At 50.2% G+C, this 20644-nt stretch overlaps 4 protein-coding genes across 7 annotated transcripts; 1 reads left to right on the forward strand and 3 right to left on the reverse strand.

Moving 5' to 3' along the window:
• Window positions 1-144: 144 nt before the first annotated feature.
• On the reverse strand, window positions 145-2210 carry PSMB6 (proteasome 20S subunit beta 6). The gene is made up of 6 exons (XM_004266986.2): window positions 2040-2210; window positions 1540-1607; window positions 1080-1211; window positions 835-964; window positions 489-633; window positions 145-363 (listed from the first exon to the last, which is right to left on the reverse strand). The coding sequence occupies exons 1-6, from the start codon at window positions 2139-2141 to the stop codon at window positions 221-223; spliced, it is 720 nt and encodes a 239-aa protein (XP_004267034.1). The 5' UTR covers window positions 2142-2210; the 3' UTR covers window positions 145-220.
• Window positions 2211-7723: 5513 nt separating this feature from the next.
• Window positions 7724-9271, reverse strand: GLTPD2 (glycolipid transfer protein domain containing 2). The gene is given in 5 exon segments (XM_049702090.1): window positions 7724-8474; window positions 8572-8738; window positions 8995-9060; window positions 9063-9160; window positions 9163-9271. Coding segments are annotated over 5 exon segments (957 nt in total). The 3' UTR covers window positions 7724-7957.
• A 504-nt stretch (window positions 9272-9775) lies between these two features.
• Window positions 9776-12346, forward strand: VMO1 (vitelline membrane outer layer 1 homolog). 2 transcript variants are annotated; one of them, XM_004266988.3, is made up of 3 exons: window positions 9776-11527; window positions 11606-11721; window positions 11981-12346. In XM_004266988.3, the coding sequence occupies exons 1-3, from the start codon at window positions 11342-11344 to the stop codon at window positions 12276-12278; spliced, it is 600 nt and encodes a 199-aa protein (XP_004267036.2). In that variant the 5' UTR covers window positions 9776-11341; the 3' UTR covers window positions 12279-12346. The 2 variants fall into 2 exon arrangements, with proteins under 2 accessions (XP_004267036.2, XP_049558045.1); XM_049702088.1 differs by lacking the exon at window positions 11606-11721 and having other exon boundaries at window positions 9780-11527; window positions 11981-12106.
• Window positions 12347-13079: 733 nt separating this feature from the next.
• On the reverse strand, window positions 13080-19733 carry TM4SF5 (transmembrane 4 L six family member 5). 3 transcript variants are annotated; one of them, XM_004266987.4, is made up of 5 exons: window positions 19301-19652; window positions 14315-14395; window positions 13797-13933; window positions 13381-13564; window positions 13080-13306 (listed from the first exon to the last, which is right to left on the reverse strand). In XM_004266987.4, the coding sequence occupies exons 1-5, from the start codon at window positions 19472-19474 to the stop codon at window positions 13292-13294; spliced, it is 591 nt and encodes a 196-aa protein (XP_004267035.1). In that variant the 5' UTR covers window positions 19475-19652; the 3' UTR covers window positions 13080-13291. The 3 variants fall into 3 exon arrangements, with proteins under 3 accessions (XP_004267035.1, XP_049558043.1, XP_049558044.1); XM_049702086.1 differs by lacking the exon at window positions 13381-13564 and having other exon boundaries at window positions 19301-19669; XM_049702087.1 differs by lacking the exons at window positions 13381-13564; window positions 14315-14395 and having other exon boundaries at window positions 19301-19733.
• Between the last annotated feature and the right edge of the window lie 911 nt (window positions 19734-20644).

Consider the following 20644-nt stretch of genomic DNA (forward strand, 5'->3'; position numbering starts at 1 on the left):
CCTGGATATGGTAACGGAAGTGTGGGGCATGATGGCCTGGAGAAGGGTCCTCTCCAGCTCCCTCAGGGCAGTGGTTTATACAAACAGAAATGGGCCAGAGAAGTTCAGGCTTGAGGTTAAGAAAAGAACCCCAAAGCACATAGGTTCTCACTGACAAACTATTTATTGAATTTTGTCATCAGTATGGGATGTCTCTTGTTGTATCTTAGAATCCTAGGATTCAGGGATGTGGTAAAGTGGCAATGGTGAATTTGGGAATCTGGTCTCCCAAAAGTACCTGCCGCTCTACCCCTGATTCCGCAATGGCTGCCAGGCGGATCACCCCTCCGCTGGAGCCATCCCGCTCCATGGCCAAAGCGAGAGCTGTGGAGAAAAGAAGAGAGTTGGGATTGGAGTCAGATGCTGGGATCGTGGCAAGGAAAGAGGAACGCTGACCTGGCTCGAGTATGGGGATTTATGCTCACAGACCCAGAAGCCGCAGTTCTCACCATTGGCAGTGAATTGCAGACATTCTTCCTTGGTCATGCCCTCCCGGTAGGTAGCATCGACATAGCCATAGATATAGGAACTCCCGGAGCCCCCGATGGCAAAGGACTGTCTTACCATCATACCCCCCATGGGTACCGAATACACCTGCCAGACGGAGGGAGGAGAAGAGTGTCACCATTTGTACCCTCCCCACAACACACATATGTTCGCCTGTCCACTGCGGAACTGGTATGTGAAAAGTTAATAGTAAGTGATGTAGAGACTGGAAAGAGAACTAGAAAATGCCTGCGGTGGGGAGAGAATGAAAGGCATGGTTACAATGTTCTCGGGGTGGTGGTATCTGACCTGCCCCCCTTCTTGGGGGTCCCAGCCCGCAATGATGATTCCTGCCATCAGGTCTTCTCGGTATCGGTAACACATCTCCTTAAAGAGGCTGGCTGCCGTGTGTACCAGCGGAGGCTCATTCAGCTCGATGCTAGAGGGTGAAGGGAGTCATAGGGAAGGCAGTGTCAGGACCTGGAAGTCAGACTATTCCGCTCCTCAGGTCCCAACTCCTTTCAGATACTTGCTCCCCCAATGCCCACAAGTACCTGTGGAAACCAAGCTGATAAGTGACTGCATCAGCTACTGCCTGGGTATCAGCTGCTGAGCCTGAGCGGCAGCAAAAAATACGGTCGTGAATAGGGGTCAGCTTGTCAGTCACTCGATTGGCGATGTACGACCTGCAGGATAGCAGAATAGTGAGGGAAGGACCCCACTTGTCTCCCACTTTCATCTTTTACCATCCACTCCCTCAACAGGAATTCCAGTATTTCCTGTTAGTTCTCATCTAAACTGAAGCAGGCTGGAGAACAAACTTTTGCAAGAAGTTCACCAAAAGGTGAAGAGAACTACGAATCAGTAGAAGCTGGAAAAAATCCTTATCTCCCGGGAGGGGCGAAACCTCCCTTCCCACAGTAGTCTATGGAGGGTAAGGATGGGCTGGCAGGCAAGGAAGGAAGGAAGGGAAAGACGGGAAAAAGACCTTTCACATATCTGTCCTGAGCTCACCCAGTGGTTGTTCTGGAGTCGGCTCCTAGAACCACGCCCCCTTCAAATTGCACGGCCATGATAGTGGTCTGGAGAAAGTGGAGAAAGAGGAGAAAGGGGTGAGTCTGGGCCTCTCCATATTCCCCAGCATACACAAACCTTAAAGATCCGTCTATCCAGTCCCTAGAGTATAAGAAAAGTCGTGCGCCACCAACACATCGTCAAATCTCATGGGGTTCTCAATAACCCGCAGAATACCAGAAATTCAATCTTCAAGTTCCCAAAGGCCCACCCTGACCTTAAGCTTTCGTCCTGCAAGATTCCAGAATTCCACGCTTCAGCCTACCTTCCACCTCCTCCCACACCACTCCTGCGTCCTTAGGATACCCCTCCCCTGCCTGACAGCATCACACAGACCACCTCTCTTCCCCGCCCCTCCAGTTCTCCCAACCCACTCCAGCCTTATCTTTCCATCGCTTCAATCCTTGTGCATATCTCGTGAACCCCGAGTCCTTCCTTACCCCTGTTGAGACTTCTCGGTTTTCCCAGTCGGGGGTAATGGCCTCAGGCCCCCAGGCTGGTGCTGGCCGCGCTCCCCGAGCAGCTACTAAGGTGGCCGCCATCTTCCTCCTCCGGTACGGCCACAAAGCAACTGTCGTAAAGCGCTCCGTCACCCTCTTTAGTCGTGCTCTGAGGCCTTCTGGGGGCGAAGCTGCGCCACGGTTGACGGCAGAAAGGAAAAGAAATGTGTAGTGAACCTTCTTTGCGACCGTGAGAGCTTGATGGCAGCGTGGGTGGCAAACAAAGAAACAAGAAACAAACAAAAAAACCCAAACAACAAACAGATCCAAAGCGTCTGGAAAAACTACGTTCCTATCGGTATACGCGGGACTGATCGGAGTTGCGATTCAAAGAGGCTTCAGGATAGACTTGAGCGTCTCCGATTTAGAATGACCGCACTATGTTTTCATTTCTCTTAGGTATATACTTAGGCGTATATACTAGGAGTGAAATTGTTAGGTCATTTAGTAAATTTTTGTTTAACATTTTAAGGAACTGACAGCTTTTCCACAGCAGCTGCCTCGTTTTACATCCTCACCAGCCATGAATGAGGATTCCGATTTCTCCACTTCCTAATTCTTGTGGTGCATTTTTAATTTTACCCATCCTAGTGGGTGTGAAGTGGTATCTTGTGGGGTTGTTGTTGTTGTTGTTGTTTTTGCTTTTCCCTGTGATGAGTGACATTGAACATATTTTCATGTGCTGATTGACCATTTGTATATCTTCTTTTGAAAAATACCTATTTAAGTCCTTTGCCTGTTTTAAAATTGGGTTATCTTTTTATTGTTGAGTTATGCGGGGTTTTATTTTCCCTTCACGAGCAAAGCATCAAACTTTTTCTTTTCTTTTTTTTTCTTTTGCCGCATCGCGCGGCTTGTGGGATCCTAGTTCCCCCACCAGGGACTAAACCCCAGGCCCCTGCAGTGAAAGCCCAGAATCCTAACCACTCGGTCACTAGGGAACTCCCAACATCAAACTTTTTAAAAAATTGAAGTATAGTTGATTTACAATATTGTGTTAGTTTCAGGTGTATAGCAAAGTGATTAAGATATATATATATATATATATATTTCCATTATAGGCTATTACAAGATATATGAGTATAGCTCCCTGTGCTATACAGTAAATCATTGTTGTTTATCTATTTTATGTATAGTAGTTTGCATCTGTTAATCCCATAATCCTAATTGTTCTTTTTATATTCTACATACTACACCTTTATCAGACATACAATTTGCAAATATTTTCTCCCATTCCATGGACTGTCTTCTCACTTTCTTTTCTTTTTTTTAAAGTTAATTAATTTATTTATTTTCGGCTGCATTGGGTTTTCATTGCTGCGTATGGGCTTTTTCTTAGTTGCAGCTTAGTTGCTCTGCGACATGTGGGATCTTCCATGTGGGATCTTCCCAGACCAGGGCTCAAACCTGTGTCCCCTGCATTGGCAGGCAGATTCTTAATCACTGCGCCACCAGGGAAGTCCCAGATTTTGTATTTATTCTTGAGTCAGGTTTGGTAGTGTGTGTCTTTTTAGGAATTTGTCCATTTCATTTAGGTTATCTACTTTATTGGCCTACAGTTGTTTACAGTATTTCCTTATAATACTTTTTATTTCTGTAAGATCGTTAGTAATGTTTCCTCTTTTTTTTTTTTTCTGCAGGATCTCAGTTCCTGACCAGGGATTGAACCCGGGCCACAGAAGTGAAAGCCTGGAATCCTAACCACTAGGCCATCAGGGAACACCCGCTCTTTCTTTCTTCTTTTTTTTTTTTTTTAATTAATTTATTTATTGGCTGTGTTGGGTCTTTGTTGCTGTGCGTGGGCTTTCTCTAGTTGTGGCGAGCGGGGGCTACTCTTCGTTGTGGTGTGCAGGCTTCTCATTGCAGCGGCTTTTGTTTGTTGCGGAGCACAGGCTCTAGACACGCAGGCTGCAGTAGTCGTGGCATGCAGGCTCAGTAGTTGTGGCTTGCAGGCTCTACAGCGCAGGCTCAGTAGTTGTGGCACTCAGGCCTAGTTGATCTGCGGCATGTGGGATCTTCCTGGACCAGGGCTCGAACCTGTGTCCCCTGCATTGGCTGGCGGATTCTTAACCACTGCGCTACCAGAGAAGTCCCTCATTTTTTTTTTTAATACTCTTTTGTATTTTCTTCTATAAACTCTTTTTTTTTTTTTGGCTGCATTGGGTCTTCATTGCTGCGTGCGTGCTTTCTCTAGTTGTGGCGAGCAGGGGCTACTCTTCGTTGTGGTGTGCGGGCTTCTCATTGCGATGGCTTCTCTTGTTGTGGAGCACAGGCTCTAGGCACACAGACTTCAGTAGTGATAGCACACAGGCTCAGTAGTTGTGGCTCACAGACTCTAGAGTGCAGGCTCAGTAGTTGTGGTGCATGGGCTTAGTTGCTCCACAGCAGCCCCTCTTTCATTTTTGATTTTAGTAATTTGAGTCTTCTCTTTTTCTTGGTCAGTCTAGCTAAAGGTTCGTCAATCTTAGTGGTCTTTTCAAAGAGCCAACTTTTGTTTTAGTTGATTCTATTGTTTTTCTGTTTTCTATTTCATTTATTTACACCCTAATCTTTATTATTTCCTTCCTTCTGCTTTCTTTAGATTTAGTTTGCTCTCCTTTTTCTTTTCTTTTCTTTTTTCTTTTCAGCTGTGACACGTGGCTTGCAGGATCTTAGTTCCCCAAGCAAGGACTGAACCCAGGCCCCATGCAGTAGAAGCGGGGAGTCCTAACCACTGGACTGCCAGGGAATTCCCTGCTTTTCTTTTTCTAGTTTATTAAGGTAGAAGGTTAAGCTGTTGATTTGAGATCTTTCTTCATTTTTAATATAGGCATTCATAGCTACACATTTCCTTCTGAGCACTGCTTATGCTGTATCCCAAGTTTTGGTATGTTTTGTTTTCATTTTCACTAACTTCAAAATATTTTCCCTGTGATTTCTTCTTTGACCCAGTGGTTGGTTAGGAAAATTCACATACTTGTGAATTTTCTAAATTCCCTTTTGCTATTGATTTCTAATTTCACTCCAGTTTAGTTGGAGAATATTTTGTGACTTCAACCTTTTTAAATTAATTGAGACTTTTTTGTGGCCTACCCTATGGTCCATCCTGGAGAATGTTGCATGTGCGCTTGAGAAGAATGTGTATTTTGCTGTTACTGTGTGGAGTAGTCCTCCTATGAACCTGCCATACTATTTCTACATACTGCAGCTGGAGCTGGTGGGTTTTTTTGGGTTTTTTTAAAGTATTTATTTATTTGCCACGTAGGGTCTTAGTTGTGTCACGCAGGATCTTTCGTTGTGGTGCGTGGTCTTCTCTCTAATTGTGGTGTGCAGGCTCCAGAATGCACGGATTCCAGAGCACAGGGGCTTATTAGTTGTGGCGGGTGGGCTCTGTAGTTGCAGCACTTGGGTTTAGTTGCCCCGCGGCATGTGGGATCTTAGTTCGCTGACCAGGGATTGAACCAGCGTCCCCTGCATTGCAAGATGGATTCTTAACCACTGGACTACCAGAGAATCCCTGGAGCTGGTGTTTTGAATTGAAAATATGATCCAGACAATCCCCCACTTAAAATTAACTCTCAAGATAAAGTCCTGTCTCTGTAACATAGTTTATAAGGCCCTTCATGTACTCACTCCTGCCCACCTGTCTGGAATCACATCTCTTATTTACTTCTAAATTTTTTATTGTAATAAAATATAAATAACATAAAATTTAGCATTTTAACCATTTTTGGTGTACAATTCAGTAGCATGAAGTACATTTACTTTGTTGTGCAATCGCCTCTTTTCTTTTTGACACACTTGTCTCCAGCCATCTGAACTATTTTTAGTGCTCATACATTCATTCAACAAAAGCTGTTGAATGTCTACTGGGTGCCAGGCACAGTTTGAGGCACTGGAAGTACATCAGGGAACAAAGTAGACAGAAATTCCTAGCCCCATGGAACTTACATGTATTAAGGGAGACAAAAAAGTAAGTGCAATATACAGCATGTTAAATAGTGAATCATATTAAGAAGAAAAAACAAAGAAGGGAGATAGGAAGATATGTGTGTGTGTGTGTGTATGTGTGTGTGTGTGTGTGTGTGTGTGTGTGTGTTGAAATTTTAGAATAATCAGGGAAGGTCTCACTGGAGAGACATTTAAATAAAGACCAGAAGGAAGGAGGGAAGTCATTTGTATATTTTGGGGAAAAGCATTCTGGACAGAGGGAAGATCAAGTGCAAAGTCATGAGGCAGGATCATGCCTGACATATTCAATGAATATTGACGAGGTCAGTTTGGCTAGTGCAATCAGATCACATAGGGCCTTTGAGAAGCTTTTCATCATTCTCAACTGAAAATATGATCTAGAAAATTTCCTGCAATAGGAAGCCATTGGAAAGTTTTGAGCAGGGAAGTGACACGATATGCTTTATATTTTAAAGATCACTTTGGCTGCTCTATTGAAAATACACTGTAGGGACGCAAAGTATGGAAGAGAGAAACAATTAGGAGGCTATTGCAATAATCCAGGTTAGATGAAGTTGACTTGACAAGGTTGGTAGCAGTGGAGATAGTGAGAAATAGATTCTGACTGCTTGGAGGTGGGTACGATGAAAGAGAAACCAAAGAGTCAGGATGACTGCAAGGATTTTGGCTTAAGGACTTGGAAGAATGGAATTGTCGTTTGCTGAGCTAGCGAGGACTGTGGAGTATTTTGGGAGAAGAGAATATTGGAAGCTCAGTTTTGGACTTGTTAAGTTTGCTATCTCTAGTTGAAATCCAAGTGGAGATGTGGAATAAGGAAGTGATATATAGTATTCTGGAGTCCAGGGGAAAGTGGGTTGGAGTTATAATTTGGGAATTATCAGTGTGTAACTTTACTATTGTGGGAGTGGAGTCATTTAATAAACATACATTACTGAGCTGAGCACCTGCTTGGTGTGAGGCAAGACGCACAGGTTTTAGCCTTGGGTAGTTGACAGGAAAGGGTGTCATTTATTGAGATAGGAAACACAAGAAGAGGTGCAGTTCTGGGAGGAGGTGACTGGATTCGTGTTGGTTGTGTTGCATTTGTGGTGTCTGTGGAGGTGTCCGGGAAAGAGTTTGCTTTATGGGGGCTGCAGCTCAGGGGACAGGTCTGGTCTGGAGACTTGGCACGTAGTTGGCAACTGAAGCTGTAGGAGTGGTTGACATAGGCCAGGGGTAGCATGAGTCTCTCGGCGGCCGGAAACGGGGATGACACATCTTCCCACATCTATTTTTTCCTGTTTCCCTTAAGCGCCTGCTGTCATCACACAAAACGCCCTAAATCGACGGCTACCAAAGAATACTTTTTTTTAAATAAATTTATTTATTTATTTATTTATTTTAGGCTGCGTTGGGTCTTCGTTGCTGTGCACGGGCTTTTCTCTACTTGCGGCGAGCAGGGGCTACTCTTCCTTGCCGTGCAGGCTTCTCACTGCGGTGGCTTCTCTTGTTGCCGAGCAAGGGCTCTAGGCCTGTGGGCTCAGTAGTTATGGTTCGCTGCTCTAGAGCACAGGCTCAGTAGTTGTGGCTCACGGGCTTAGTTGCTCCGCTGCATGTGGGATCTTTCGGACCAGGGCTCAAACCCGGGTCCCCTGCATTGGCAGGCGAATTCTCAACCACTGCCACCAGGGAAGTCCCAAAGAATACTTTTTATTCCCCACAGCTCCTCCCTTCTCCCGGAGATTGCGGATAGAGGCAGGGTCTAAAAAACCTACCCCTATCAAGGTGAGCCTCCGGGGTGGTGACGTCACCAAGGAAGCCGGGTATATGGAGACCACGCCTCCGGCACCGGGAGGTGGGGCCAAGGGCTCAACCTGGAGCTGCACCGACCCCTCCCCAGGGCGCTTCCTTCCTCCGGCCAGTAGGCGTCAGGCCAGCTCGAGCAGGCCGCCGTCGGCCAACAAGCCCTGAGTACGGTTGTAGACGTCCTCTAGGGTGCCCGCGGCCCGGACCAGCGCGTTCCGCGCCTCCGCCTCTTTGGAACCCGGACACGCCAGCTCGAGCAAGCGGCCGCGACTCGGGAAGGCGAGGAATGCGAGGTGAGCGGCCTGACGGACGAACCAGGGGTGGTGCGGAGCCAGGGCCGTGCCGTAGGCGTCGCTGCACTGAGCGCCAGCGTCCGGGCCTCCGAGCATCCCGGTGGCCACCCGGTGGAGGCAGAGCTGGGACCAGCGTAGCGCACGGTGCAGCAAGAGCATCGTCATTGAGCCCGGGCACCCGGCCGAGAGTCGTGGGGCGATCCCGGGCCGCTCCCACGCCACCATGGTCGCCAGCGACGTGTAGTGCGCGGCCTCTGGGCCGTGCACCAGAGCCTCGAGGGCTGTCACTTTGGCGGAGGCCTCGCTTGTGGCGAAGGCGAAGATGGAGCCGAGGGGAATTAGGAACCTGTGTGTGATGGTGGGAAGGGTAGGAAGGTTTGAGAGAGGGCGATGGAGCCACAAAGAGGCGGAGACTGGATGGGGTTGGGGGAGAGACCACTCACCGGACTAGCTCCCTCCATCCTGCCAGGTACTGCGACAACTCCACATCCCTTTCCGGGTTCAGACTGGCGCGGAACGGCCTCATCATGCGGCCCAGCATCCCCTGAGGGCCCAGACACTGAGGCTCTTCCCGTTCCGGGGCCTCCAAGGGTCCCGACTGTTGCCGGACCTGGGGGTGAGACAGGAGGGGAAAGGAGTGGGAGCAGAAGCCCTAGCTTGCTGGGTTCGCCAAGCAGCCCAGTTGGGCTCTGAAGAAATTATTCCTAAAATCTAGATGGTGTCCCTCTTGCTGTATTCTCAGCTTCTGACGGGAGAAGGGAGAGGAGGAGGAGGGCCTGCCCTTCATCGGATCCTCAGCCTGGTGCACTTCCCCCTGCTCAGGGTCCTACCTGGAGCTCCCAGTCCCAGCCCTTCCGGGAGCGTACCTGGAAAGGAGGCGGTTCCCTGGCAATGCAGGACTGGGCCCCAGATCTGCAGCCTGAGAGGGCACCTGAGGGAAGTGAAACAGAACAACGAGAGCTTGAGGAGAGACCTTAGGTCTCAAGGGCCTGGATTCCCCGGTTCCTCCCACAGCAGGTGAGGGAAGGGGTACTCACGGAGGCTCCGAGCCCAGAGATAACCAAGCAGTAGTGTGAAGACAGCAAGAGGAATCGCACTGCGCAAGCAGCGCCGAGGGACCGGCTGAGGCAGTGCGACCCGCATGGCTGCTGCAGGGACCACCGCCCCCTCACCAGCCCCTCGCCAGGCCTTGTCCCTTCGCCTCCAGGAGGGGAGAGAAGCCGCAGTGCCTGAGGCGCAAAGGGTTAATAATTAACCTACTAAGTCCCTCTCCCCTGTGTCCTTTGCCCCAGAGGGCAGCATTTGAGGAGAGAGGGAATCAATGAAGAGGATTTGGGGGATTCGGTAGCAGTGACACGTCGCTACATTTCCCTTCCCTGTAAGGCCAGGTTGTAGTAAGAGGAAGGCTGGTTATTGTGAGGAGAGGCTGAGGTCAGAACCAGTTCCCCCACTGAGCAATGGTGGACCCTAAGTTGACTCTGGGCCTGAGTTCCCTCCACTGTACATTGAGGATAATATGTTCTTTTGCAGGCTTCATGTGAGGATTAACTGATATCGTATGTGCAAACACTGTAAATGGAAAAGCTTACTACAGCTGCTCCATAAATCTTACCTTTTAAGTTCAAGCATGGGGCACCTGGGATTCAGAGAACACCCTCTTCTAAATTCTCTATCCTGTCCCCAGGGGACCTTATCTTATTATTATTTTTTATTTTATAAATTTATTTATTTTTTGGCGGCGTTGGGTCTTCGTTGCTGCGCGCGGGCTTTCTCTCGTTGCGGTGAGCCGGTGCTACTCTTTGTTGCGGTGCGCGGGCTTCTCATTGTGGTGGCTTCTCTTGTTGTGGAGCACGGGCTCTAGGCGCGCGGGCTACAGTAGTTGTGGCACGAGGGCTCAGCAGTTGTGGCTCGCGGGCTCTAGAGCGCAGGCTCAGTAGTTGTGGCGCACGGGCTTAGTTGCTCCGCGGCATGTGGGATCTTCCCGGACCAGGGCTCGAACCCGTGTCCCCTGCATTGGCAGGCGGATTCTCAACCACTGTGCCACCAGGGAAGCCCAGGGGACCTTATCTTAATCTGGATGCCTGAGGTCTCAATTATATAGTTTAGGCTGTCACCTTTTACATTTTTGTAGTTTACTTTTTTTAATCTCCAAATTGATTCCTCAATCATTCATCAAACCAACCTTTATTAACTACCTCCACATGCCAGGCCCTGTACTAGGCCCCATGAAGACAAATGTGCCTTCACAGAGCTCAGGGTCCATTGGAGAATTTATCATCTGTCTCCCCCACTGGAATGTGAGCTCTGATGAAGACAGGGGCCTTTTCTTGGTGGCTGCTCTATTTAGCATTTAGAATATTGCCTGGGCCCAAACACATTATTTCTAAATAAGTAATATTGAATAGACAAAGGAATGTGTTGTATGAAGGGCAGGCAAATCAGGGGTGGTACTCCCCACAACAATGTTTTGTTTTTAATTAGGAGTCCCCCTGGTGGTCACAGGGGGAAAAACATGGAGGGAAAGGCTACAGGAAGCGATGAAAGAAATAGCGTCGTCTCCTGTTCTCAGTTCCCTGTCCATAAACTTTTTAAAACTGTTCCTGTCTCTGTGTACATTTTCTTTTGAGGGGAAGGAATGTCCCAGATTCTCAAGGAGTCGGGGCCCCAATCACTCACAAGATGCTTCCCAGCTCCCACAGTTCATGGATTCTTGCCCTGTCTCACTTCGATGCTCCCTCACATCCTGGAGTTCCCTGGGGTCCCTGTCCAGTGGGATTCTGGAACCATCACTTCCATCCCTAGCCGTGGGTTCCCCATTTCCTAGTGCTGGAATGTTCCCTGGCTTGCTGACTGTGACCTTAGGCAAGTCGCTTGCAATTTCGCAGCCCTAGTTCCCTCACTGGCAGAATAGGAATGGTAATTCTCACCTCCTAAAATTGTTGTGTGGATTAAATAAAACATGCCAACAAAACGCTAACCACGATTCGTGGCCTATAGTCTGTAAACGTTCGGTAGGTTGGTGGTTATTTAAACCCTCCTCCTCTGGCGCTGGGAGCGTCAGTCTCCCTGAGCTGAGAAACAAGTTTGTAGGCTTCCGGAACGGATTAGTTTTGAGTGTCACTTAATCCAGGTGGCCCTTCCGCAGTCGGAGCCCTCTTAGGGCAAAGGTGGTATACACCTGCACAAAGGGCCTGGGCTCACAGAGGCTGCGGGATGGAGCGGGGCGCGGGAGCCAAGCTGCTTCTGCTGCTGTGGGCGACGTGCTTCGGGCGTGCAAGAGCAGATGCGTCCAGCGGCTACACATTGGTCATCGAGGTGACCAACGGGGGGCCCTGGGGCGACTGGGCCTGGCCAGAGATGTGTCCTGACAGATTCTTCGCCAGCGGGTTCTCACTCAAGGTAGGGGCTCAGGCCTAGGTCTCGGTGGGGACCCCAAGCAGAGGATGGCAGTCTTCTGACTCGTCCTCCGCCGCCCAGGTGGAGCCCCCCCAAGGCATTACTGGCGACGACACGGCTCTGAACGGAATCCGGCTGCACTGCGCGCGCGGGAATGCGGAGCTCAACACGCACGTGGTGGAGTCCCAGTCTGGAAGGTGGGGGGCAGGGGCCGAGCATCCCCTAGGGTCGGTGTATGCCCCTTACTCTCCATTACACGCATCCCCTACCGATAGGCAGGTTCCTCCAGCGCTGTGGGGAGGTTTAGACCTGGGAAGCAGGTGGGAGACTCCCAGCTCCGCACCTCGGTGGAGGTCAGGTGACTGGAGCACCTGACTGGGAAGCCCCGAGGCCTGGGTCCGGCTGGAGGTGGGTGAGGGCGCCCGCGGAGACCGCGCGTCTCTGCTTTCCTCGCAGGTGGGGCGCGTGGAGTGAGCCGCTGTGGTGTCCCGGCGGCGGCTTCCTGGTGGCTTTCTCGCTTCGCGTGGAGGCACCCGTGACCCCCGGGGACAACACGGCTGCGAACAACGTGCGCTCTCGCTGCTCCGACAGCACGGAGCTGCAGGGGCCCGGTCTGTCCTGGGGAGACTTTGGAAACTGGAGTGAGCCTTGCCCTAAAGGAGTGTGCGGCTTGCAGACCAAGATCGAGCGGCCTGGAGGCCTCCGCGATGACACCGCTGTTAACGACGCGCGCTTTTTCTGCTGCCGCAGTTGACACCATCGCCGCCCTCTCCCAGCCCAAGCCTAGTCCCACCTCCGCTATTAAAGCTTCTCTGTCTTGGCTTTGGTCTCTCTTGTTTTAGGGGTGGGAAACTGCGTAGCCCCATCTTCCTCCTAACCTAGCATTGGGCCAGGCCCAATTAGGATTTGGTTTCAGGAGTCCATGGCAAGCTACTGAAAGTTACCGACCCATAGTTCAGAAAAGACACACTTAAACACAATTTTGCGTACAAGTTAAGGAAGTCCCTGCCTTTCTGTGAGCCTCTGCAGACACATCGTCCCCATTAAGAGACCAGGTTGTTTCCTTTCTGAACCACCAGTGACCCCAGATCAAGAAATTTCTACCAAATTAGGAGGTGACAATGCTATATCGTGTTAAGGTTTCATTTTCTAGAACTTAGGAGGCTAAGATGTCTTTTCCATAGTTTTCCTTCCCTGCTGCGCCAAAACTCAAACAGTGGCTTTTCTGTATACTGAGTCCCATTGAGGGTCTTCGTCCTTGCTGCCCTCTCTGCCTGGAATCCCCCAACTGTCCAGATGGTTAGCCCATCCACCAGATTTCAGCTCCAATTTCTCTTTCTTGGACTTTATCTTATTAAAAAAGTCCATCCATCAGTCAATATCTATCCCACTACCTCCGTGGTTTTTTTTTCTCCGTGTTTTTAAAAAGTGCTTATCACCAATTAAAATAATCTATTGCCTCTTTTAAAAATTGCCCATCTTCTACCCCTGGAATGTTAAATTCTTTAAGAGCACAGAACTTGCCTGTCTTGTTTACACAGTATTTCCAGTGCACTAATAGTTCAATAACTATTTATTAAGGAAATAACAAGCGGGGTGCAAGGGTCCCAAACACGAGAGCCCCAAGCCACGGTGTATATGGAGACCTTCGGACACTCCTTGTAAAGGGCACAATCTGAGACGCGGAAGAGAGCTCTAAATAGTTTATTCCAGGGCGGGGGCGGGCCAGGCGGGTGTCCAGGAGCGACGGACCAGGTCCGTGGGGCCTCAGTGAGGGGCGCCCTGCGGAAAAAAAGTGAGGACTTAGTCATGTAGCAAATAGATTTCCTCGACAGCTCCATCCCACACAGTCCCACCTCCTTCTTCCGACAATCGCCGCAGAAGACACCAATGGACGCGTTCACCAGCTGCACCCCACACAGCAAAATCTCCAGGCACGAAGCGGCCACCAGCAGCGAGAAGAGTGTCACGTTCCAATAGACCACACGTGGCGGCTGCGCGCACGAGCTCCACTGAGTGCGGTTGAGCAGATAGGAGCCTCTGCGGGCGGGGCAGGGTCACGTGAGAGAAGGAGGTCACGAGGAGCGCGCCCCCCTCGGGGCTCCCCGCCCCGCGCAGGCGCCGAGGGGGATATGCAAAGGACTCGTTCGGCCCACGTGGAGGAAGCTGTCTCGAAGCCGAATCCCACCTAGGTTTCTCGGTCCACGTGGGAAAGGCAGGTGGGCAGTAGCAGAGAATGGGGGCGGGGGCGCGAATACAGGCTGAGCCTTACGCGGTGTGTTGGAAGTGGTAGTCCCAGGAGCCGTGCATTAAGCATCGCGGTCCAATTCGGAGCCCGGCTCCTGATACCGAGAGGCAGTAGATGGCACCAAGCATCCCGAACGCCGAGCAGAAGACCGATCGCAGCATCTGGATACAGAGTGCGAGGAGAGGTGAGTTGGGCCGTCCCCGCCCCACTCGTGGGCAAAGCGCGCCTAGCTCCCCCCGCCCCCCGCTTTGTTACCGAGCTCTAGCCAGTCTCGTTAAAAATACATTTCCCGTCAAACTCCAGGGCTTGGAGTTCGGCTAATTCTAAGAGCCACTGGCCGCGGAGGTTCATGGGGATTGTAGTTCCCTCCGGTCAGGCCCACTGAAGCCTAAGATGTGCGGGTGCGAGGGAGCGGTAAGATGGAGCCTAGGACTCTGCAGAGGACCTCGTGAAGCTGGGAATTCTGTGGAGGCGTTTAGGTGTGATTCTTCGAAGACAGATTCAAAGACGTATGCTGAGTGCCGTCTTAATTTGCATCTTACCCTGCAGCGATTCCCACAGCAGCCTGCACCACAACAGCCTTTGCCCCCTGCCCGGACGGCGGAAATTCCTGGACACAGTACCTGTGGGATCAGAGTCGATGTGATAGCGAGTCATCCAGGTCCCCAACTTGGATCAGCACTTACCCCGTATTGTGACGAGGTAAGCTTCCTGTGATGCCTTCAGCCATTTGGACTATAGGGAGATCTTATCTCTACTTCTCCTGGAGCACTGTGGGGCTCTGCTTTAAATTTATCTATATTTATGTGCCTACTTATCTCTGTCCAGATTGTAGCCTCCAGGAGGATAGGGCGCAATATCATTATATCCCCCATAAATCTCAGCATACAGTAGGTGCCCAACTGAATGGGAGTCAGGAGTCCTGGGTTTAATGCCAACCTTGTGCTCACTTCACACTCCGTGAATTGATTCATCTCTCTGGGTCTCAGTTTTGTCCTCTGTAAAATGGGCTGTTCTCAGGATTTAATGAAATAACAGGTTGCCTTGATGTCAAGACTTGCTCAGAGTAAATGCTCAATAACTATAGAGTCCCTCAGCGGCAGGAAGGAATAGTGGTGTTGGAATGCCTGGTGAACTGGGGTTATGATGGAGGGTGGAGGAGCATGTAAGACTCTGATGGGAAGAGTAGGAGTCCCCAAGATACAGCCTTGATCCTCTTTTTCTTTCTCCCGTGGCCCTCCTCAGAGAGCCCATCCCCTTCCAGGGCATCAGCTGCTTCCTCTAACAATTGTTGTCTCCTAAATTGATGCCTCCAAATTCAAATCTAACTGCCTGAAGGGTATGTTCGTTTGAATGTCTTGGTTTTAGCTTAAGTTCATCCAGCCTCATACTAATCTCACAATTTGTTCCCCCCAATTCATCTCCCTTTGGCTTTCTTGTTTCCATCAGTGGAAATATCCTGCAGGTCACCCCAGCCTAAAAACTTGAATCCTTCACACCTAGCCAGACCTCAAGTCTTTGGGAGTTTTCCTTCAATGGCTCTTGAATCTGTCAGTACTTTTTTCTTCCCCACGGTCAATCCCCAATCACCTCCCATGAGAAGGATGTGCTCAGCCTCCCTACTAGATTTTTGTATCTCTTGCCCTGTGCCAACTCACATTCCATACTACATTGCTACCGCCAGATTAAACTTAGCTTTCAACTGGTCTTTTCCCGATCCAATCCTTTAGGGTCTCCTCAAAGAGTAGCCTATCAAGACTGAACTCCAGGAAGGCGTTCGAGGCGTCTCACTTTTAGCTCCAGCCTTAACTTTGTTGCACCAGACCAGGTTCTTTGCCTGTCTTCCCATCTCTGGAATTCCACAGCTCTCTGGATCTGTGCCTCCCTGTCTTCCTTGTCTGGCACACACCAACAGGGTGGCATTTTGATCTTCTCCAAAGGAGGGGCTGAGAGTTTTAGTTCCATTATATCATCCACAGCAACCTTACAGAAACACCTGCAGAGTTGAATGAACTTTCCACCAGATACTCTTCCCTCTTCCATGTCTCATGGCAGGTCTAGGGCCAATGCTGGCCCCCTTGCTTAGCCTTTCTGTTTACATCACTTACTCAGAAGCTCCTGGATCCAAAGACACCTGGAATTTGGATTTACCAATTTCAAACGACCTCTCTGTTTGTGTTTTTTTTTAATATAAATTTATTTATTTATTTTTGGCTGTGTTGGGTCTTTGTTCCTGCGCACAGGGTTTCTCTAGTTGCCACGAGTGGGGGCTACTCTTTGTTGAGATGCGCGGGCTTCTTACTGCGGTGGCTTCTCTTGTTGTGGAGCACGGGCTCTAGGCACGTGGGCTTCAGTACTTGCAGCACGCGGGCTCAGTAGTTGTGGCTCACGGGCTCTAGAGCACAGGCTCAGTAGTTGTAGCGCACAGGGCTTAGTTGTTCTGCAGCATGTGGGATCTTCCCAGACCAGGGATCGAACCCTGCATTGTGTCCCCTGCATTGGCAGGCGGATTCTTAACCACTGTGCCACCAGTGAAGCCCTGTTTGTGATTTTTAAAAGAATATTTACTTATTTATTTGGCTGCACCAGATCTTAGTTGCAGCATGCGGGATCTTTAGTTGCGGCATGTGGGATCTTAGTTCCCCGACCAGGGATGGAACCCGGGCCCCCTGCATTGGGAGCACGGAGTCTTAGCCACTGGACCACCAGGGAAGTCCTTGATCTTTACTTTTCTAGCCAAAGTGTTTCCTTTTGTTGTCTGAACTTGTCTGCCTTGCTCTCTGCTATCTCGTCTCATTGAAAAGAGAAGGGTAATTGAAAAGGCAGGAGGAAGCACTGAGTTTATAGCTCGAGTCTGTTTAATTTTCTCCATCTCCATGGCCACTGGCCTCATCTAAGCCACTATCATCTCCCCTGGACAACTGTAGTGACCTCAGTCTGGTCTTTCTGCACACAGTGCTGACCTCCTACTGTTTACTCACCACCCAGCAGCCAGCCATATCCAGCGGGATATGGAGCAACTAGAACTCTCATCCTTTGCTGGTGGGAATACAATTGGCATAAGTACTTCAGACAACTCTTTGGTAATATCTGTTAGCACTGAACATTTGCATACCTTAAGAATCAGCAGTTTTACTCCTAGGTATCTATCCAACAGAAATGCAAACGTACATTCACCTAAAGACATTTACAGGAATGTTTATAGAGCATTATTTAGAATAAACCCGAGTTGGGAACTATCCAAATGTCCATCAACAGTAGAATGTTTAAATAAATTGTAGTAATACTTACACAATGGAAATAATTGTGTAAATATTGGAAATAGTAAACTACAGCACTGTGTAACAATATGGATGAAACTTACAAACATAATGTTGACCTCGATAAACCAGAACAAAAGTGTCCACTCTGTATGATTCCATTTATATAAAGTGCTAACCAGACAAAACTAACCTCTGGGATAGAAGTCAGGATAGTGAGGCCCTTGTCGGTGTGGGGTAGGGCCTGGTGGGAGGCATGTCTGGGGTTCTTGTAATGACCCACATCTTGATCTGAGTACCCAGAACATGGGTGTGTTCCTTTTATAAAAATTCACTGAGCTATATATTAAGGATCTGGGCATTTGTCTGTATGACTTTCTAAAAAGGTAAAAAGTCCTTCAATAGTTTTCTGTGCACTTATAATAAAATTCAAATTCCTCACTGTGCCTTTCAAGGGTGTAGGTGCTCTGGCCTCTGCCCTCCTCCGATTGGCAGCCTCTCCAGCCCTGAGATGTGCAGGCCTATTCCTGCCTTACACTTTGTACTCACCTGTCTGTCATGCTGATTCCTTCTTTTTGTCTTTTGGGTCTCAGTTCAGAAGTCACCTCATCAAGGCCTTCCTTGAAAATGCTATAAAAAGTGCCCCCCCCCCCCCGCCCCGCCTTGCCTCAGGAGCTCTTTACACAGCATCCTGCTTTGTTTTCTTGATGGTCCCTACTTTTATCTGAGATCATCTCACTCGTCTGTTTACTTTGTTCATTCGCTATTAATCCAGTGCCTGTTAATCCAGGCCTAGGCGCCTGGCACACAGCAGCCAATGAAACAGGCAGCCCTTCCTCCTGTGGGGCGTACATTTTTGCTTCCTTGATACTGTGTGTCTCTCCAGCAGAAACACCTGCTTCAGGGAGTGCAGGGCCCTCGCCTGTGTCCCTGTGGTATAGCAGTAACTGTGAATACACTTGAGAGAACCTTCTCCAGGGTGGCTGAGAGCATGGAGGCCAGAGGGAAGCTGGGAATGAGCATGTTGGGGGGGCATCCTTGGGGGTCTCCCCAGAAGCAGGCAAGTAGGATCGTGGGGAGGTGGTGGTGGTTTGGGCTGGAGGAGGGGTGTGATGTGACAGCGGCGGAGAGGGTGGGGTTGGGAGGAGTGTGACGTCTCAGAGAGGGTTGAGGTCAGAGGTATGGTGTGGAGTCCAACAGCCATAAATCCATGGGTGGGGGAAGTAGGAGGAAAGACCTGGATGGGTAAGAGGGGATTGTTGGGTAAAGGAGAAGAGGTGTCCCCATTAGCTAACAGACTTGTGGCCAGTGAAAGAGACAAAGGTGAGGCATCCCCCTGAGAATTTCATCAGTCAGCCATCCTGAGAAGTGGGGAACTGTGCCGGGTAGATCTTTTATCTTCACGCCATAAAGATGTTAAATCGCTTGACCTTCCAAAAAGTTCCCCTAGGGACTTCCCTGGCGGTCCAGCGGTTAACCAGTGGGCACGGTTTCAGTCCCTTGTGGGGGAACCAAGAACTTGCATGCCACGCGGTGCACAAACAAACAAAACAACAAAAAAGTTCCCTGAGTGGGGAGGGGGGTGGCGAATGGGGGTTAGAAAGTCCAGGAAGTCTGTGTCTCCCCTTCCCCAACTTCTCCTGACAGATCCTAGTCTCCAGGAAGCCACAGGGACCCCTTCTCCACCATACTGACCCGAGTTCTGAGTTTGTCCTTAGTGCCCAGCGCACAGTGGGCATCCAGAAACCTGGGTGGAGAGTGAAGGGACATGGAAATGGGGAAAGTGACACCGAGTGGATAGGTAGAAAGACTGATCTGCGACATCGCTCCCTGGCTCCAGATACTGTCACTGTAAACCACACCCGCACCAAGCCCATTATTGTCTTAACCTGATAACCTCCCATGGAACGAGCTGTTCCTTCTGCCTCAACCCCTGTAATGAGGTGTTTCCAGCATCTGCTCAGCAGTGGGGATGGCGAGGGGCTGGTAGGACATACTCCCTACCCAGGAGGGAAGAGTTTCGAGCAGTAAGGCTCCTTCCTTCTCATCCCCCTCAGACATTCAGCTCAGGACCCTGGGGCTGAGAACCTCCCCTACAGAGTGCTCAGTGTTTGGGGACAGCCTGGGCAGGCTCCGGTTCCCCCGCAAGCTACCGCCATCCCTTCCCCGGGCAGCCATCCTTTTCCCTCACTCCCTCTCCCTCCTGTTCAGGACCCCGGAGAGTGGCACCCAGCCCCCTGGCCCGTGTGCCCTGGCCAGCCCTCTCACCATCAGGCCCCCGCCGATGAAGCCAGCCATGAGCCAGACTTGCAAGCTGAGGTGGTCCTTGGTCCAGGTGATCTGACCGTTGGGCACTAGCAGGAGGGCGTTGGCCACAATGCAGATCAGGGAGAGGGGGATGAGGGAGAGCCCCACGAAGCGGGCGCACTTTCCCGTGCACATGCTGAGGCTGTTGGAAAGGACAGGCAGCAATTGAAAGTGAGCCCGAGGTTCCCCGGTCCAGAGGGAAAAACAAGCCCGGAGCAAAGGTCGAGGAGGAGGTGTGGTGAAGCTGGCAGTAGCTGATGATAAGGGACAGAGGCAGGAGACACGGGGCCGCAGCAGAGACGCAGGCAAATGGGGAGGATGTGGTGGAGGAGGTGGGGGAGCTTGACACACAGAGGACGTTGCCTGGGCTCAGTGTGTTTCCTCTTTTTCTGCACACACCTCTCCACAGAACCTCGGTCTGCTCCTTACCTGCTTTGTGACTTAGCCAAGCCCCTTAATGTCTCTGTCTCAGTTGCCTCATCTCTACAAAGGGTATACAGCCAAGGTATGCCCTTGGCTCGCGGGCAGGTGGTGAGGATTAAATGGGTTAGGGAGTTCCCTGGCGGTCCAGTGAATAGGACTCAGCACCCTCACTGCCTGCGGCCTGGGTTCGATCCCTGGTTGGGGAACTAAGATCCTGCAAGCCGCGTGGGGTGGCCAAAAAAAAAAAAAAAAAGAGTCAAGGTGAGGGTGAGAAACATTTTGTAACCGAGGACACACTAAGCCAGTGTATGGTGCCCTATTAGTCCCATAGGGAGAGTTCCTCCTGGAAAGAAACTAAAGATGGTGGTGGAGGTTCATTATCCTTTTGTTTCTTCTTGTTAATGTCTGTTTATTGAACCATCTTCCTGTTGAGACCACCACTGAGGTCTCATTGATTAAAGCATCCATCCCCCTGGCCTCCATGTTTGATTCAGCAGTGGCCACGTGGTCCAAGCCAGTCCCATGGGAACCAACTTCTGGTTCTTGTTGGCAATCTGAGGTCAAAGAATTACTGTTTCTGTTGCACTGCTGCAGTTGCTGGTGGCATATCGTCACCTGCCTGCTGGAGAGTGAAGAAAATCCAGAGGAAAGACCAGTCAGGAGATGGAGAGAGACTAAGTCCCCCCCCGTGCCCCCCTCCCCCCACTTTTGGGATCTTAGTTCCCTGACCAGGAATTGAAGCTGGGCCCTTGGCAGTGGAAGCGCAGAGTCCTAACCACTGGACTGCTAAGGAATTCACAAGACTAAGCCTTGATGACATCATTTGAACGTGTAGATCCAGCTATGTCTGAAGCCTTATCAGTCCTTGGAAACTTTTGATTA

Source organism: Orcinus orca, chromosome 19, assembly GCF_937001465.1.
Source record: "Orcinus orca chromosome 19, mOrcOrc1.1, whole genome shotgun sequence".
Lineage (NCBI taxonomy): Eukaryota > Metazoa > Chordata > Mammalia > Artiodactyla > Delphinidae > Orcinus > Orcinus orca.

What these genes read in the sequence shown, in the direction of transcription:
- PSMB6 (XM_004266986.2), bottom strand. Translation starts at nt 2,141, where the DNA reads ATGGCGGCCACCTTAGTAGCTGCTCGGGGAGCGCGGCCAGCACCAGCC. An exon ending in ACCGAGAAGTCTCAACAGGG is followed by an intron (nt 1,608 to 2,039) that starts GTAAGGAAGGAC and finishes CACTTTCTCCAG; the next exon opens with ACCACTATCATGGCCGTGCA. An exon ending in ACCCCCAAGAAGGGGGGCAG is followed by an intron (nt 634 to 834) that starts GTCAGATACCAC and finishes TCCGTCTGGCAG; the next exon opens with GTGTATTCGGTACCCATGGG.
- TM4SF5 (XM_049702086.1), bottom strand. Translation starts at nt 19,474, where the DNA reads ATGTGCACGGGAAAGTGCGCCCGCTTCGTGGGGCTCTCCCTCATCCCC. An exon ending in TCATCGGCGGGGGCCTGATG is followed by an intron (nt 14,396 to 19,300) that starts GTGAGAGGGCTG and finishes CTGATCCCACAG; the next exon opens with GTACTGTGTCCAGGAATTTC. An exon ending in TACCACTTCCAACACACCGC is followed by an intron (nt 13,307 to 13,796) that starts GTAAGGCTCAGC and finishes TTTTTTCCGCAG; the next exon opens with GGCGCCCCTCACTGAGGCCC.
- VMO1 (XM_004266988.3), top strand. Translation starts at nt 11,342, where the DNA reads ATGGAGCGGGGCGCGGGAGCCAAGCTGCTTCTGCTGCTGTGGGCGACG. An exon ending in CCAGCGGGTTCTCACTCAAG is followed by an intron (nt 11,528 to 11,605) that starts GTAGGGGCTCAG and finishes TCCGCCGCCCAG; the next exon opens with GTGGAGCCCCCCCAAGGCAT. An exon ending in GTGGAGTCCCAGTCTGGAAG is followed by an intron (nt 11,722 to 11,980) that starts GTGGGGGGCAGG and finishes CTTTCCTCGCAG; the next exon opens with GTGGGGCGCGTGGAGTGAGC.